A 13,213-nucleotide genomic window follows, 5' to 3' on the forward strand; every position below is an offset into this window, starting at 1 on the left:
TTTAGTTTTTGATGTTTGTGTGTTTGTTTTCAGGAAAATATAAGACACGGTCAAACGGGAAATCTTAACTGTCACTCCGAGTGGGGTTCCAGGCAACCAAGGCACAGCTCCCTCTAGTGGCCCCTGGGGCCCGATACTCACTGATTTTCAGAAAGACTCGCGCTTGAGGGCGATGGCGTATAAAACCTGTTAACTGGCTCCCTCTAGAGTCCACCCTGTCGAATGACTACTGACCGACCACTACTATGTCTTTTGTGTTGTGGCAAACCTTATTAAATAAACGTGTAGTGTGCCCAAAAGGTATAAATATACAAATTAGACTAAATATGGAAATACAAATTAAGTTGAAATAATAACGATGAACTAATGTGATTACTATGACATCACAACATAAAAGTGTTGCATGTTTCACAGCTGCATTTCAAAAGTCATAGTGGGAGCCATCCTGATGTAAGAGCAGATTATTTCACAGTTTTGGAGCAACAACTGAAAATTGCGTCTGCAGACCTCGATGGTCTTAAGGGGGAAAACTTTCCTAATGTTGGAGCTATAATAAGGGTGCAGGCCCATTAAATTGTGTAAATTAATCATATTTTTAATAATAAAAATAAAAACAATTACAATCAATTGAAAGAACAGAACCAGAGCAGAGCCAAAAATCACACCATTGCAATTTGGCAGGCTTTTGGATTAAAAAGTAAAGACATAATAATACTTGCATGCATGTGCATTCAATGTGCTTAAAACGTGTGCAATCAAAAGCTTGCATTGTGTAATTTTTTTATTTATTTATTGTCAGATAATTTCTAATCTTAGACTTAGAAAAAGGCTGCCAAAGCAGAGCTGTTTGTCCCATATGAATAATTTGCCCAATGACAGTCAGATTTAATGTGTGTGTGTGTGTGTGTAATTGGCACAGCAATCACAAGTTCCAAAGCAGTGGCTGGTTTCATGGATGGATACGCGGACTGTGTGATTTATTGGTGTTATTCATTGTGCTCCTCACGCAATTAATAAATACATTAAGCAAGAAGGTCCGACTGACTCTCGTTACATTTGTGTAGTATTTAAACTAACCAGCATGTATGTGACTTTTGCACAGCCGTGATGATGGTAAGAGTCGACAGACTGACGAGAAACAAAACAGAATTGCCTTTAAATGTGATTGCGGGCTCTGGTGCAGTTTACAGTGGCCTTTTGTTCTTCAGAGCTTATCAAATACATCTGCCAGTGCTCTCTATCTATCTACGAGTGGTGTGCGTGTTGTTACTCCAAATGTTCAAGAGAGCTCTATGGTCAGCAGTTTTACCGACAGCATGTCAATAAGGCTGACTCTGATGATTAATGAGGCCAGTTATTGTGGCCAAGTATTCCTGGAATGGAATTATGTGGGAATCTCCAATATTGGACCTCCTTTTGTTTTTCCAGCAGGATTTGAATCAAGCATTCTCTGGAGAAAACTAAGGTCTTATAAGAACCTATAGGTTCCACCAGACTAACTGTTTTGAGTGCAAGTATTCTAGATTTATGGTAGTGTTTTATAGTCCCATTATCATGGTGGTGGTGGTGAGCCTTATCATTTGACTGACATCACCTAAAGGAGTAGAGGACAGGGTTTCATCAATGCAGCCTGACTTTGCCAAAGCATATCTATCTACCTTCCTTCCTGCAAGCTGTGATCATTTTTCAAACCGTGACTGGCGTCAAGAAATTCATGAGTCACTGCTGCTGTAAACCTGCTCCAGTAAGATAGGAGTGCACTCTCTCCCACAGTGGATGCACGATCAGGGTGGAATGAGCAGAGGGCTCCCATTTTGGGGGCTGCATTCCACTTCTGTCAGGTGTTCCCGGGTCTCTACCTCCCTGGCTGGTCTCAGCAGGCTTTCTGCACAAGCGTTCAGACTTTCAGTAACTGGCATCTTTCAGTAGGTGGCGTAGTGCAGCACTTGATTGGCTGCTCCTTGGTTTATCTGCCAGTTCTCCCTGCAAGAGTCTAGCGTTTTTGTCAATTTGAGATGAACATCTGAAAATCAAGTAAGAAATGAAGCAGTGCGTGTTTGCTGTAAGTCCCGAGGAAGAATGAAACATACAAAGTGTTCACAGTGAAACAACAGCTGCAACGTGAATTAAGATGGAGAAACGTTCATCTTTTTTTGTTTTTGGAAGACCTACATCACCGGTTTGGAGGATGGGGGTTGTTAATACTAGGTTTGTTTGAAAAATACCAATGTTGCTATGGGATACTACTGTTAAACAGCATGTAAAGGCAAAATGAGGTAAAAGAAGGTCTAAAAATCGGTTATAGGTTCTTTCAATAACAATTTTACATAGACAAACAATCTAATTGAAACTTCTTTTTTTTTATTTTTTTTAAGTTTTTTGACATGGGCAATTTTGCATTTAAATATGTGCCATGTGATCTTACAATGGCCTTGCTGTTTGACATCAAATAAATTCAAAATCTATTGAAACCACCAAGTGCTAACTTAGACAGCAGCAGCAGCCCCACTATTGTCTTTGTGACTACATAGGGATATGCTGATTGCAGTTGTAGTATTTGAGAAAGCAGACATTAAAACACTCAAAGTGTGATACATTGAGGACTCCTAATGTAATAAATTGATGAATTAGATGGGAAGAATTGAGTCCACTGTAAATGAGGACATCCAAGTAAATTATGTATTTTTCTTTTTTATATATTAAAAATGTATCTCTATTGATATTTTATATTGCTGTAAATTAACCCTGACCCAGGCTGAAGCTGTGGTCTCAAGGTTGTGTAACAAATTGTTTGCTAATGCATAACGCAACTTGTGTTATGTGTTAGCAAACAATGTCATATTCACCATCTATGCAGCTTAACTGGCCATAACAGTCAAATATACATTTATTTCCGTCTTTGTGATGAGACAACCTAAAGCCTGGCATGTTCGTCATGTTTTAGGCATCTTTACCTTTGACCCCCTGCTGGCAGTTTCAGTATATGACGCGCATATTTTGCCTCCTTGTCGATGCTCGTTCAATCCTCCTGAAAGCGCTGCGGTAATGCTGCGTTTAATTGCTGTCGGAGTTTCTCATTTAGCGTCAATGACATCGTAAAGGTTGCGCTAAAGAAGACTTAATTGTCTTAATTTCGCCCTGCTATTATTAAGCATAGTATATTTTTAGTGTTTAGAAATAGCCTACAGGCAATGTTTAAGTAAGTCAACAAATTTGCCAAGTGATGGTATAAATTGACTTGACTTACGACTTAGAATAATAATAATAAAAAAAGAAACAAACAATAAAACACAGCGTTTATAAGAAAACGGTGATAAAAGACGACTTGATCAAAGCCCGCACGCTGCCCAAGTGTTGACCCTCGTTATTCGACCAGTACGGTGTTTTAACACTGTATTTGAACCACAAACGAACGAAATTCATATTTTCAAACCCAGACAGCGACTCTCCTCACTATGTGCCTTGTGAGAAAACCACAGACACTCGTTATAAACCGTGTCATTTGGAATCGCTGCCATTTCCGTGTACCCGACGTCTGACAGTCTAACGTAAACAAGTCGGGTAGTGGGATTTGTGGAGCTTCCGGTTAGTCCGTGAAGGCAACACGAGCCTGCCCCTCCGAGCAGCAGCCAGTTACATGTTTACTTGCTTTGTCAGCGGTGTCCCCGCAGCTTATATCTCGCCTTCCTCACCTGCTGCGGCACACACAAAAAAAACCTTGGACTTTAATCGAAGAGATTGTCACAGCGCCAGTGCTCCTTATCAGCTGCTTCCCCCCCCCGCAAGCTTTGCTCCGTGGCCAGCCTCTTGTGGACCCTGAACGGAGGGGCACGTCGGTTGCACAGTTTCTTTTTATTTTTTTCCCCTCCCTTCCCCACAGAGAACGATGACGTTAAAATCCAATAAAAATGAACCTGCCGTCACTCTGGAGTCGGTCAACAGCGTCCGGACAGCCCTCTCCGATCTCTACCTGGAGCAGCTCATTCAAAACAAACCAAAGTCTGACAAGGTACGGTGCCTTTTCCTTCTAGTCATCTTCTTCTTCTGCACATTCTTTTCGTGCCCCTACAGCAATATACTGTGTGCTTGCTTGCTTCCGGGATTCAGCTATGCGCCACTTGACCGTTGTTTATTTCGCGACTAGATGTCTAAAAATAGACTTAGCGTCTGTTTTCATTGGCAAAACTCACTGCAAGTGAACGTGCGAACTGAAGCCTCCTAGAACCAAAGGTCTGACCTGATACACAAGCAGTTCTGTGTCGATAACCTCTGCTCTGCTCAGAAGTGCTCTGTCAGCTTTAGCTGTAGCCCTGGAATAGGCATTTTTCACTTCTGCTATTATCCCACATTGCACCCTAATTCACATGACTGTTGGGAAGCAGAGTCACGTGTCAGGGTTCTGTATATTTCTTGTATTTTGGGCAGAAACATGTTTGCTGTGGAGACGCACATGACATTGGATGAATCCAGCTGAAGTCTTGTTTGTATGTTTCGCAGTAAGTTTATCCCAAAGCCAAGTTTGCAGGCTATGCTACTGTGTAGATGAAGGAAGAGTTTCATATGCAATGGTGATAATGATTTGTTTTTCAGTACTGTGTAATGTTGCCAAGGTCTACTACTACTGCTGCTGCTGCTGCTGCTGCTGGGAAAGTTGTGGCAGCCAGCTGAAACCAGGCGTGTTGTTTACTGTTTTTTCTTCCAGCCTGTTGGACCTTTTTCTCCTCATAAACAGGCTTTAACCTGTAGGATTTTATTAGGAAACACTCTCCTATTGGTATGAAAGCTCGGCAACAACTTGAAGAACAGTGCTGCAGCTTTCACGTCTCTTTTCACTTGGAGCACTCGCCTTTTGGGAACTCTCTGTGCTGAACTTCTTCCCTGAAAGTGAAAAGTCAGCAGAGAGGCACCGAGAGGAAGGGGAGGAAACTCCTCTCCTGACATCAGCAGTTTGCTCGCCGGCAGCCATGAACCATAAACTCCTTCAAATGGAGCTCTTCTCAAAGCTGATAAGTGGAATCGCAGTGCTGAAGTGAGGTTATTATCTCACGTGGCAGATTACTGGGTGTTATGTCACCTCTCACTCACACTTTGCTCTGTGCTCAGTATTTTATTTTTTAATTATTTTTTGCAGATGTTCCCATGTTTGTGTCACACTTCCTGTGCAATCGCCCCATGTATCTGTTCATGCGTGTGAACTCAAGGATGACTGTGTTAGCTCGGCCGCGCATTTCTCTGTCTCTACCCCCCTATCCGAGTCGAGTCAACAGTAAGACGCAGGCAGTTGAGGGCACAAAACAGATTATCGTAGCCGCTACTCTATAATCAATCCAAATACTATATTCAAGGAGCTTGCAGCCACTTATGCTAGTGTTTTTCTCCGTGTGTGTGTGTGTGTGTGTGTGTGTGTGTGTGTGTGTGTGTTGTAAGTAAGCCATATCTGCTCCAAGTGTTGCCCTCCTGCTGCACCTCTGCCACCAGCTGATCAATAACCCCACCGTGTGCTGGCAGGCGATCCACCCAAAAATCCATTTTGGTAGCGCGTCTGTGCATTTTGGGCGACGGTGTTAATAATTAATGGCTTAATTGATGAGTGAATTCATCCTGCGAAAAAAGAGCAGATGGGTCACAAGCTCTGCTGTAACACAATCATTTTAGATTACAGCACTGTGTCAAGGCAATCAGGCAGAATAATAGCGGCATTGTTTGCGATCTGATCCCAACTTAAAAAGAGGAAGCTATCTGACCTGCCGCTTCCAGCCTGCCCTTTGTTTATCCCGTTGCTCCTCCACCGGCGCTCGAGATTCCGAGAAGGCCTTCCTGACCGCCGCAATCTGGTTAACACATGTTGACTGTTTCGCACTGATTGGGACACATTCTGGCGCATGATTACCTTTGTAATCGTGACTTAATCTCCTCACGCTTCAGTGTGAGTGGTGCGAGCTGATAACAAGATACGTTTTGATTAGAGTCTCCTCCCGGTGCCCATCCAATCAAATATTTTAACATTTGATTGTGGCGTGCCCTTCCGAAGAGCGAGAGCCCCGTCCAAAGGATTTAAATAGCTTTCTGTCAGCCTGATAAAACTGAGGCTGTTGACTGAATCACTCCCACCTCTCACTATCACAAGTGCTCAGTTGAGAGGGAGTAAAATCTTAAGGCCAGCGGCCAAAAGGCCCTTTAATGTAATGGTTCCTTTTCATAACTGTCAAGCTGGGGCAGTAGAATTTTTAGGTACTTTCAGCGGATTTCAAAACCGGCTGTTTCCTCCCAAATTAATTTCCATGTTCTCTTTGGAGAGAACACACCCGACTGACTTTGTCTTTGGCAGATGGAAATCAGCGCACGACGGTTGGAGATAAAGTCTGTTGGAGATAAAGTCAGTTAGGTGGAACTTTCATCTGTTGCAAAATGGCTGCAGTCTTCCTCCCTCGCCCAGAGGATGCAATTTCATCCAAGCACTGCCCTCTAATGCTGTCCTCCTGGTGGGCTGCCGGGCCCTGACATATTACAGCCCGGGCCTGGTAAATAACTATCGAGTTGCTCTGAGAAACAACTGCCAGTTCATAGCTCATCCAGTCAGTTTATTAGGGGCTTAGAATAAATTCAATGTGAGAAAAATTGCCTGCCCCAGGTGACTCAAAGGCACAGTCAACATCCAGACTTGTTTCTCAATTAAAAAAAAAACTAAAAAAAAAACCTAAAATACAACACCCTATAAACCGTGAATGACAGACTTGGCCCTAACGCTAAACTCCTATTTGCTTTGAGTCTATTTATTTTATTTCTGGTGCTTGCACATTTGAGCAATTCAACATTGACAACAATTTTAAACCCGCAGTCCTCAAAGTTTTCAGTAAGCATTTTAAAGCTTCAAAATGTTCAGTATGTATTCTAGCTCTATACATGTATATGTTCTGTGATATATAGTTCTGTGATCGATGCAAAATGAGACAAACTTGAATGTTTCTCCAGACACAGGGCCTCGTCCATCCATCTCTCTTCTTTACGGACTTACTCCTGCTCTCAGGGTCACAGGGACAAGGTCTCACATTATCTTACATTTAGTTGGCCACTTTCTTTTTCTCTTAACTGTCACAGAACAACCCTGAAATTAGTAAAGTCTGACACTTTTCAAAAAGTGTGAGCCATGAGACCAAAGAAATCCGCTGTATGTGATGTTGTAAAGAGCAATGATACCTCTCTTGGGTCCATAAGGACCCCCAAGGCCAGGGGAAGGTTCTGCCCCCTGACACTTTATCAAAGCCATTGGTTTTTTGGGGGAAAAGCTCAAATAGCTTCAAACATTAATAATGATCTAAACTGGAGGTTGTTTCTTTTAACCTAGCAGCAGCTTAATAAAAAAAAAGAAATCTAATTTTTTATGTATGTGTTTGCATTGTGATCTGACTTCAGGTTATTGCGTAGTGAAATAAGATCCACAGAGTGACACATCTTCCGTGACATCTCTGGCAAACATTGGTTAAAGGGTTGCGTATTTGCCAGCTCGTCGTCCTCCCATCAATTCCATTCTTTGAACTGATCGCCTGATGGCAGTTGTGGTATCCATGACCACGTGAACCTGATGGACCAGAACACTGCGCGCGGTTAATGGGGTGTTATAATGTTGTTAATCTTTAACCTGGAACATATGTTGAAACTGCAAAACGAAACCTCGAGGCTTTCGGTGCAGTTATTGGAAGTAATAACGCTGAGAGTGTCTCTGATGTGTCTTCAGCAGGCCTGGCTGGGCTCACATACTCTGGTTCCCCGTTACATTTCTGAGTTGTTCTTTTTCTTGTCTCTCGTGAGTTGAATCTTCAACTTCCCCATTTGTTTTGCTTCTTCCTTTGTGAAACAGGCTGCTATGCAAACCTACGAGACTAAAGGAGCTGAGGTCTACACAAATGGTTCCGCGGGACACATTAACGGAGGGGAATATACCAGGATGAGGGAAGTAGCATTTGAAAAGAATCAGTCGGAGCCAATGGTGAGACACACATGCCTGGTTACACACACGCAGCGTATGGCTTGCCATGCTAATTCCTCTCTCTCATGTCGGCTTTAGGGAGTCACTCTCAAACTGAATGACAAGCAGAGATGCACCGTGGCCAGAATACTGCATGGAGGCATGATCCACAGGCAAGGTAATAAAGCACATATTGATTTAATTTCATTCTTGATTACAATAACTGAATGTCTCATATATACACTGGTCACACAGCAGCAAATAGAATATCCCAACTGTAACCTGTTTCATGACCGTAAGTTTTGGTGCAAGTGAATCGTGCAACATGTGTTTTGCGCTAAGGCTACTTCAAATATTTCAATGCTCGTAATATTTTTTTATCAGAATATTCTAGCCTTAGCTGAAGCGGAGAGAGGGCTAGAGAGATTGTAACACTTTCCTCATGTCCTCTGTGCAGGGTCGCTACACGAAGGGGATGAAATAGCCGAGATCAATGGGCAGAGCGTGGCAAACCAAAGTGTGGACCAGCTGCAGAAAATCCTGGTACGCCACCGTAACTGTAATGATGACTTAGAGGCTCCCATGTTGGTTCCATTTATTGTTTTATCTAGGGCTCTGGCTGTGCACCATCATGCACAAAAGAATCATTTTCAGAAAATAGCACATTCAGCTCTCTGTTTTCAACTTCCTGTCAAAACCGCTGATCTGAAATGGCGAAAAATGAACCGGCTGCTATGCAGCGTGAGGTCAACACACACGCTTTGCCCCAAGCCTGTCAGAGGTGTCACATCCCTTTGTGACATCACAGAGGGGTGTGCGGTCTGCAAAAGCAGTCAATGATGAGCTAACTGACAGGCCAGAGACACATTTCAATGCGCTCAAATAAATCAAGTGTTTTGTCTACTGTCGTCTTTGCCTGCAGAAAGAAACCAATGGCGTCGTCACCATGAAGATCATCCCCAAGCCACAGCCTCGATCCCAAACCTGCGAGGTAGCGCCATGCTCTGCCTGTTGCATATTTCAACTCTTTGTGTTTTGTGCTTTACACGTGCCCTTTCGATTAGCATGAGCGAGCCAACTTCTTTGTTTGTTGTCTTCAATTTACCAGTGTCTTGGGTTTGTTCAATCAGCAGAAACAGGTTTGCTTGCCCTGTTTGTCACCTTTCACCCTCTGCGACTTTCTTCCTTGAAATCAATTTTGTTCTTTATCAGGGGAATCTGCTGTTAGCCAGTGAACCTGGCAGGTGACTATACATTTAGTCTCAATCTGAAGGACCTTTGCTGAAGTTTGTTTGTCTGTTGTAGTTGGACTGGAAACACTCCATTCATCCTGCCATCTACTGAACACAGTGTGCCACATGCTCCCCAGCAGCTATTCACGAACCTCCTCCTCCTAAATGGCTGCTGACCACTCAGCAATGTGGATTCGCAAACTGATTTGATTTTATGATAATGTTAATCAAAGTAACAATATTCCAATGATTCCAATTTTTTTTCCCCAGTCTGACACTACAAGGTTTTGTTTTGTTTTAACATTTGCTGTGATCAGTGATGGCAGTGCGCTTTTAACCTCTTACTCTATTGATCTGTAGCTTTTGTTTGTATGCTTTTCATATTCTAATGCTCACAGAACATCATTCTGACCGAGTCCACTCTGCTTCTTCTGGACAATAGCTGTATTCATGTAGCCTTTGAACAGACACCACTTTGAACCGCCTGTCGGAGTATCTTGGAGAGACGTAGATGTTCATGACCTCTGCTGACACATGTAACCATTTACCCTGTGAGGAATTCAAGCACCTTCTGCTGTGATCTTTGACGAGTTACGCACACTCCGTCCCACGAGTATCTCTGAAAAATAAACTCGATAGTTAATATTGGTCTACGAACAGCATTCCAAAAGTTATTCCCATTGGCATTCAGTACAAAGACATCTGTTGTTTGTGAATATGAACTGAGCTGCCCAAGATCATATCAAGAACTTGCACAGTTTTACTACAGGGTAAAAGGGACATGAAGTAATAGCTGTAGTCTCTTAAAACTTCAATCATTATCAACTTAACTTCATGCTTATTTGAAGGAGGCTGTAAGAGGGAGTTTCCCATTAACAAAACATTTCGAAAGCTTTGCAAAACAAGCAGTGTTGCAATGGTTTTCTCCAAACTAACTGAAATACATTGAATTTAAAAAGTGCCTAAAAGCTAATTGAAAAGCTAAACTGGATCTATACAACATAAGTGATATTTAAGTGTTTATATGTTACGATCTTTACTGTAACGTCTATGCTAACAGCGTAACCTGACAAGCTTTATTTATTTATTTATTTATTTAGTTATTTAGTTATTGAGTTATGAACTGGTTACTCAACACACAGGAACAACATAGCAAGTTCCCCAAGTACCAAGCACCTCACACAAATGACACACCATATGTTTTCATGTACAACAGATGTACATGAGAGCCCAGTTTGACTACGACCCAGCCAAAGATGACATCATCCCGTGCAAAGAAGCCGGCCTTAAGTTTCAAACCAGTGACATCATTCAGATCATCAACAAGCAGGATCCCAACTGGTGGCAGGGCAGAGTGGAGAGCAACACTGCCGACTTTGCAGGACTTATCCCCTCCCCAGAGCTGCAGGAGTGGTAAAGCAGCTCCTTCGCCAACAGCTATCGTTTCGTTTCGTCTCGTCTCGTCGCAGCACAGGACGCACACGCGTTGACACTAACTTCCTTTTGCATCGTAGGAGGGTGGCCAGCAAAAGCAAGGCCAGAGCGGGCGGCCAGTCCTGCAGCCCCTTTGGGAAGAAGAAGAAGTGCAAAGACAAGTACCTGGCCAAGCACAGCTCCAGTGAGTGTTTTCGCCCGAATGACTCGTTGGTTTCATCCCACTGAACCGCTTTTAGAAAAACAAGCTCTCTTCTATTTGCAGTTTTTGACCAGCTGGACGTGATATCCTACGAGGAGGTGGTTAAACTGCCTGCTTTTAATAGGAAAACACTGGTGCTTATAGGTGAGCATTATATAAACCATAGAAATTATCGCAGGTTAAGCAAAATGTCTTGTTGAACCTGCTATTCTCTTCCATGTATGTATTATGGTGGGGTTTTCATGTTTGCAGCTATTGTAACGTTTGCTTTGATTACCTTTTTAGGCGCCCCTGGAGTCGGAAGGAGCCATATCAAAAATGCATTGCTGACTAAATATCCAGAGAAGTTTTCCTACCCTGCACCACGTAAGAAGACCCTCTTCCTCTCATTTCAAGAGCCAAGCTCCTCCAGCTGTCATTTTTGCTAAGTCTTTGCTCCGTCTGTACGCAGACACCACCAGACCCCAGCGTAAGGATGAGACCAACGGCGAAGAGTACTATTTCATCTCGAACGAAGACATGACCAAGTGCATCTCCGCAAACGAGCTGCTGGAGTACGGCAGCTTCCAGGGGAATATGTTCGGTACCAAAATTGAGACAATTCAGAAGATCCATGAGCAAGGAAAAGTCTCGTTGTTGGATGTGGAACCACAGGTTAGAAGTCCCATTATGCCTTGTGACATCATATACAAGGAATATCTGTGACTGCAGATTTTCCCTCTTGTCGTAAGTTTGATTAACATTTTTTATAGTTAACTTGTCCATTTGCTTCTGCAACATTTCACTTAAGACCCTGAAAGTCCTGCGCACTGCTGACTTCGCTCCTCTTGTGGTGTTCATCGCACCGACCAACACAGCTGCTAAGGTGCTAAATCTGCACAAACAGACCATTTAAAGCATCAGCCTGCATACAGACACAGTACTAATGTGGCTAATTCCCCCCTTTCTCCCCAGACGGAAAACCTGCAGATGATCCAGAAAGAGTCAGATGCCATTTTATCCACGTACGGACACTTCTTTGACGTGGTTCTTGTCAACAATGATGTGGATGAGAGCGTGAAGGGCGTGGAGGAAGCCATGGAGCGAGCCACCTCCACCCCACAGTGGGTGCCTGTGTCCTGGGTGTACTGACACACGTCTGGCCCCACCATCACTCTGTTCGTTAAAAGGAAGTGCAATATCAGTTTTTAAAATTAAAATAGTTATGCGTGTCCCGGGTGTGTATGGGGTAAATTTCTGGTTTAAGTCACTGAGATATTTTGCACACATGCATCCAAAAAATATAAGCAATATGTATGTTAAGGTTTATTCTAGAAAGTGGAGAACCTCACTTGGGAATGGGTTTTTTTTTGGTTGTTGTGGGTGTTTAGAAAATTGTGCTTCAGAATTCTTTGGTTATACGGGATAGCAGTGCCACACATTTTGTGATTGTCAGATTGTGAGCAAATACAGAATAGGACCACAACTGTGAATACAAAAAAAAAGATTTTTAAAATGAGAGGATTTCATTCTATTAAGCATAATATCCAGTTTCCTTATTTGTTTTTAGATGTGGGTAGATTCTTAAATTGTTTACTCATGCAGGCAATATGACCCATAAAACAACGAAACATTTTAGTTGGTCCTTGAAGGCCTCACGTCTCATCACATTAAAATTGCATACCTCGTTGGGTACTGTAAACGCACTTTTAACAAAATAAACTCCCAGCTCTGGTGTAACAGCTCTCAACTGTGTAAAAATGTGTATTGTGCTTTGCTTTTGTGACACTGAGACAGAAAAGCATCAGTGCCAAAAAACCTGTCACTGAGAAGCACATTGATTATGAGATTGAGATGTTAAAGGCTATATGTTTGATTTTCTTCTTAATATTTAATAATTTGTACTTCATTCATCGCAAGTGTCTGCTCCTGTGTTAAAAAATATATTTTTCCAATTTTCACAACCAATTTTCTACACTTTGAGTCACAGAAAAGAGGAATCCTGGGAACTGGAGGGACTCAGTTATTTTGGAGAGTTTATGGCTTGAGGCGTGGCTTAATTATAGATAAAGGTTGTGTGTGTGTGTGTGTGTGTGTGTGTGTGTGTGTGTGTGTGTGTGTGTGTGTGTGTGTGTGTGTGTGTGTGTGTGTGTGTGTGTGTGTGTACGCGCGCAGAAAGCTTCCCCACACATTACCATGCATCCCTCATCCACAGACCAGCAGAAACAGTTATAGGTTACACATGACAATGAATTTGGTGAGTTTCTTGCATGTGCCTTGCACACTGACATGGCTGCAGCCCGATTTCAGACCTTAAACAAATGTAAATATATCACATAGAAAGTGTCCTAACAATATTTGGTAATAAGCACAGTGAAATTTGAAATATATGAAGGATCA

General features: G+C 42.6%; 1 protein-coding gene across 1 annotated transcript; it reads left to right on the forward strand.

Moving 5' to 3' along the window:
- Positions 1 to 3,664: 3,664 nt before the first annotated feature.
- On the forward strand, positions 3,665 to 12,553 carry mpp1 (MAGUK p55 scaffold protein 1). The gene is made up of 12 exons (XM_076020271.1): positions 3,665 to 4,009; positions 7,859 to 7,987; positions 8,066 to 8,144; positions 8,424 to 8,509; positions 8,889 to 8,957; positions 10,415 to 10,611; positions 10,713 to 10,816; positions 10,898 to 10,978; positions 11,120 to 11,200; positions 11,286 to 11,488; positions 11,625 to 11,699; positions 11,789 to 12,553. The coding sequence occupies exons 1-12, from the start codon at positions 3,887 to 3,889 to the stop codon at positions 11,963 to 11,965; spliced, it is 1,404 nt and encodes a 467-aa protein (XP_075876386.1). The 5' UTR covers positions 3,665 to 3,886; the 3' UTR covers positions 11,966 to 12,553.
- Positions 12,554 to 13,213: the final 660 nt, after the last annotated feature.

Source organism: Nelusetta ayraudi, unplaced genomic scaffold (assembly GCF_046127955.1).
Source record: "Nelusetta ayraudi isolate G7.1 ecotype Tasmania unplaced genomic scaffold, CSIRO-AGI_Nayr_v1 ptg000011l, whole genome shotgun sequence".
Taxonomy (NCBI): Eukaryota; Metazoa; Chordata; class Actinopteri; order Tetraodontiformes; family Monacanthidae; genus Nelusetta; species Nelusetta ayraudi.

Bases quoted from the DNA above. Each gene is read 5' to 3' on its own strand.
- mpp1 (XM_076020271.1), top strand. From the start codon at position 3,887: ATGACGTTAAAATCCAATAAAAATGAACCTGCCGTCACTCTGGAGTCG. The intron at 7,988-8,065 runs GTGAGACACACA...TGTCGGCTTTAG, and splicing joins AGAATCAGTCGGAGCCAATG to GGAGTCACTCTCAAACTGAA. The intron at 8,510-8,888 runs GTACGCCACCGT...CTTTGCCTGCAG, and splicing joins ACCAGCTGCAGAAAATCCTG to AAAGAAACCAATGGCGTCGT.